Below are 4,147 nucleotides of genomic sequence, written 5' to 3'. Positions count from 1 at the left end.
TCACTTTAACCTCTCTGAGAGAACATTAATAAGGCAGTACCTCAGAGTAGTGACAGGCGATGTCACCGAGCACAATCTCATCCAAACGTGAAAAATAACTGTTTCAGCAGAGATGCCAATCTAGCAGCGGTTTTATTCTGGTGTTCATGAACCAATTCAGAAGGCAATTATGTTACGATAATAGAAAACAGAAAATGGCTGCTTTGTCTCAAGCAGTTCTAAGGAAGGATCTTTCTCTTTTCTTCTACCTTATGGGGTCCCTACTTCCTCATGCAGTGTTTATCTACGTCAGGTATTGTTAGTTATTATTATCATGTGAAGAAATGTAACGTTTTGACCTTAGCATGAGGGAAGACAGACACACACCTCAACCATCAGGAGACTAACGGCTACATCCAGGGGAGGGCTAGGCGGGGGAGGGGGTGGGGGGACTGACAGAGACGAGGTGAACCAGGGAAGACAAGGGCATAGGGCCTACGTTACAAAGCCCCCTCACCCGTTCGACACAGACCCCAGGTGTGTGTGTGTGTGTGTGGGGGGGGGGGGGGGGGGGGGGGGGCCCTTCCCTGCACCAGAAAGCTTGTCATTACCGTGGACCCCCCTCCCCCAACACACACACAGGGAGCAGGAGTTGACCATTAGCAGGGGGGCGGGGGGGGGTTGGTGGCACCGCTGAGCGAAGATTGACCAATTAGGGCTGGCGAAGCGTGACGGCTGAACATGAGGAATGAGACGTGAGCAAATAACGTTTTCTTCTTCTTCTGAAAGCACGGGGGTGTATATATATATATATATATAACATATATATAGACAGTACGTATCTGACCCCTGACGTCCGTCACCATTTGCCAAAGAGTGATCTGTCCTTTAATGGGTTTGGATATTATAGCGTGCATGAAAATACCACACACGTAAGACATATCACTGAGTTGATTCGAACTGAAGTCGCTATGGAAATGGCCACCGCCAATAAATGCCATTATTGAGACAGAAGAGAGGAGTGAATCTCTATTCCACATGAATCCCCCTCCGCCGCTGAGTGAGCCACGATGTAAGCTCAGTCGGCCTTCCCTCTGACAGACGAACCCCCGCGACGCTCGGTTTGCCGTCTCGCCGTCATGAGATTGTTTGCTTGGCGGATTATGGCAAAGATTAGGCGTGAAACTGTATCTTCAGACGCTTAATCCATCTCATGGTTGCCACCGTGTGTCGTCGTCCCCCCCCCCCCCCCCCCACATGCGCCCCCCCCCCCCCCGTGGAGACTTGGCTGGCCGTGCCATCAGCAGGCCTGCGATGAGGCAGGCCCGCGATGAAGCAGGCCCCCGTTGAAGCACACCTACCGGGACTCTCAGGAGAGGTGTGAAATGTGTCCGCCACAAAGCATCCACATCGGGGGGGGGGTGAGAGGGTGCCAACCCTCCATCCCTCTCTGGTGAGGAGTCTCCTAATAAATAGCGAGAGGCTGTTTAAGCTATTTAAGCTAGGCATTAGCCTTCGCTTTCCCCAGGCAGATGGCTTCGGGGCTGTGTGGGGGGGGGGGGTGGGGGGGGTTGGGGAGCACGCTTCACCTAGCACCAGTCGGAGCACTGGAGTTGGTGTGTGTGTGTGTGTGTGTGTGTGGGGGGGGGGGGGGGGGGCAGTGAACCCTGCATCGCTCGTCTCCAACAGGACGAGAGCAGATACGACGTCGAACCAACCTCCCGCCACCCCCCTCTCCCCCCCGAACCCACGCCCGGAGTTGTGCCCACGCTGGTAATGGCGCCGGTCATGTGACGCGCGTGCGGTCGGCTGTCTATCAGGACGTGGATCGCCTCTGACAGCGCGGCCGTCTGAGGAGGAGGCTGGCTGTTCATTCTCAGAGCTTATCCATGATGCGTGAGCTGTCCCACTCAGAGACCATGTGACACACGGGGTGTCAAAGAGTCAGGGTGAGAGGAGTTGTTCACTTGATATTTCCTGTGAAACAAACATAATATATATATATATACGACTATAGATATATATTAAAATTGTCTCATCCACTGCCAAGCCAGACCCAACCCATCTGTCTAACCGGCTGTTTTGTTTTCCTCACAAGTATGTTGTGATCACAGTGTTTGAGATCTCAGGTCTTTGATTGACAGCGCGTATGGTGCCGCCCACGTTGGTGCCGCTCCGCTGCTTCCTCTGAGCCTTCCTCCCGCCTCGCATTCCACCTCTCCATCGAGGAAACGATCGCTCCGTAAACGACCAGGGCTGCTTCTCCTACGGTCAGTAACAATACTCAGCCAACTATATACGGAGGAGTGGGGGGTCTAGGAGGGGGCGTATCTATTTCCTTAAGGAGAAACACACTATAGCAGAGTGCTAACACCCAACACAGTACTACTACGACCACGTCTAGCAGCGTGAGTGAGTGAGTATACCAAAGATCAGCGGGACCGTGGACAGCAAGGGGGAACCTTCGAGGGAGAAGAAGAAATGCAGAGCAGCGATCAACGATGGAGTCAAACGTCCGCATCATGTAGCAGCCCAGCAAAGTTCAGTTTGCCTTAGTGCATCCAACTGCACTTATGTGAGGACTAAAGGCAAGCGAGCTGCCCGGGCTGGCTGTTGTGCTCTGCTCTCTAGTTGACCTACAGCTACAGCGACTGCGTCTGCCTCTTACCCTGCATCACAGTGATCCACGCCACCACCTTTGCAGTGGCTGGGGAAGAGGAGGAAGAGGAGCACACACATCGTCATTCAGAAGGCAGCGCTCCAGCAGGAACACGGCAGGGGAGCGGGGGGGTTATTAGGAGAGGAGGCCTGTTGTTTTTCACCGTCCGACGGTTAGTGTAGATTCAAGTCATTTCTTTGGCTAAAGAGGGTGTGCTTGTTTTGGGTGGATGTTAAAACGATATGACATCACTTCCTAGAAGAATAAAACGTCTAGGACGCCTTTTAACGCTGGTGGCTGGGCATAATTACATGTGAATGGACACTGGTTTGGCCATGTGGCCAAATCCTATTTTTGGTTTGATTTTTTGTGTCTTGAAAGAAAAATATTTGCTGCACAGATATGTACTGTGTCTTTGTAAAGGATAGGGACCATCTCTGTAGCTACAGAGAGGACCAAACACTGCAGCCCTTGGTCACGCGTCCTCGTGTCCAACCCTATAAAAAGAACAGAGGAAGGAAGCTTTCATGTGGAAGAGGAATCCTAAATGAATCCTCAGAGGCGCCGGGTCCCGTTCCAGGCCCAGTCCCGTGCCAGGGAGGGTCCCGTGCCAGGGAGGGTCGGGTGCCAGCTGGTGTGAAGGATGATGTCAGCGAGCTGCATTTCATCCAATCATCAACGAGCCGTCTGGACTTTCTTTCAGCAGAAATGGTCATGCACCGGAGGTCTGATCCTTTTAGTGTGGCTCTGCCCTGGTGGGTGATGTTGTTATGATAACAGACATGATACAAGAATAGCTCCGACAGAGAACCCTGATTGGTCATTCAGTCTAAAACCGAGTGAAGTGTCCTGTACCTTCTCCTGCGTTGTAGGCCAGGATGGAGCGGGCCCTCATCTGCCGGCCCTCCGTGTTCTTCCCAGAGCAGGTGTTGGAGCACAGCGACCAGGACGTCCAGGGGCTGAGGGCGCAGTCCTTTGGGCAAGGCACCTCACAGATGGCGGGCATGGGGAGGATGGCGTCGCGGCACAGCTGCCTCTCCACAAAGTCCCCTGAACACAGGAGAACCAGGGAACACGGACTCATTAATGCAACCATTAAATACCCCCTGAACACAGGAGAACCAGGGAACACGGACTCATTAATGCAACCATTAAATACCCCCTGAACACAGGAGAACCAGGGAACACGGACTCATTAATGCAACCATTAAATACCCCCTGAACACCAGGAGAACCAGGGAACATGGACTCATTAATGCAACCATTAAATACCCACTGAACACAGGGGAACCAGGGAACATGGACTCATTAATGCAACCATTCAGAACCCCCTAAACACAGGAGAACCAGGGAACATGAGGTCATTAAGGCTTCTGGTGTTGAGAAGATGCAACCATTCAGAACCCCCTGGACACAGGAGAACACAGGGGAAAATAGGAGAACCAGGGAAACACAGGAGAACAAGGGAAACATGGATTGTTAAGGCTTCTGGTGTTGAAAAGATGCAAC

At 52.5% G+C, this 4,147-nt stretch overlaps 1 protein-coding gene across 1 annotated transcript in view; it reads right to left on the bottom strand.

Annotated features, from left to right (window-relative positions):
• Nucleotides 1–3,737, bottom strand: part of thsd7aa (thrombospondin, type I, domain containing 7Aa) — a 21,089-nt gene extending 17,352 nt beyond the window's left edge. The window contains exons 1-3 of the mRNA XM_060043627.1: nucleotides 3,494–3,737; nucleotides 2,648–2,686; nucleotides 2,406–2,441 (exon numbers count right to left, since the gene is read on the bottom strand). Coding sequence (XP_059899610.1) covers nucleotides 2,406–2,441; nucleotides 2,648–2,686; nucleotides 3,494–3,734 — 316 coding nt within the window. The 5' untranslated portion in view covers nucleotides 3,735–3,737. The remainder of the gene's footprint in view (nucleotides 1–2,405; nucleotides 2,442–2,647; nucleotides 2,687–3,493) is intronic.
• Nucleotides 3,738–4,147: the final 410 nt, after the last annotated feature.

This window comes from Gadus macrocephalus, chromosome 22 (assembly GCF_031168955.1).
Source record: "Gadus macrocephalus chromosome 22, ASM3116895v1".
Classification (NCBI taxonomy): Eukaryota; Metazoa; Chordata; class Actinopteri; order Gadiformes; family Gadidae; genus Gadus; species Gadus macrocephalus.
The sequence above is the reverse complement of the archived record's forward strand: the minus strand, read 5'-3'. Positions and strand labels throughout refer to the sequence as shown.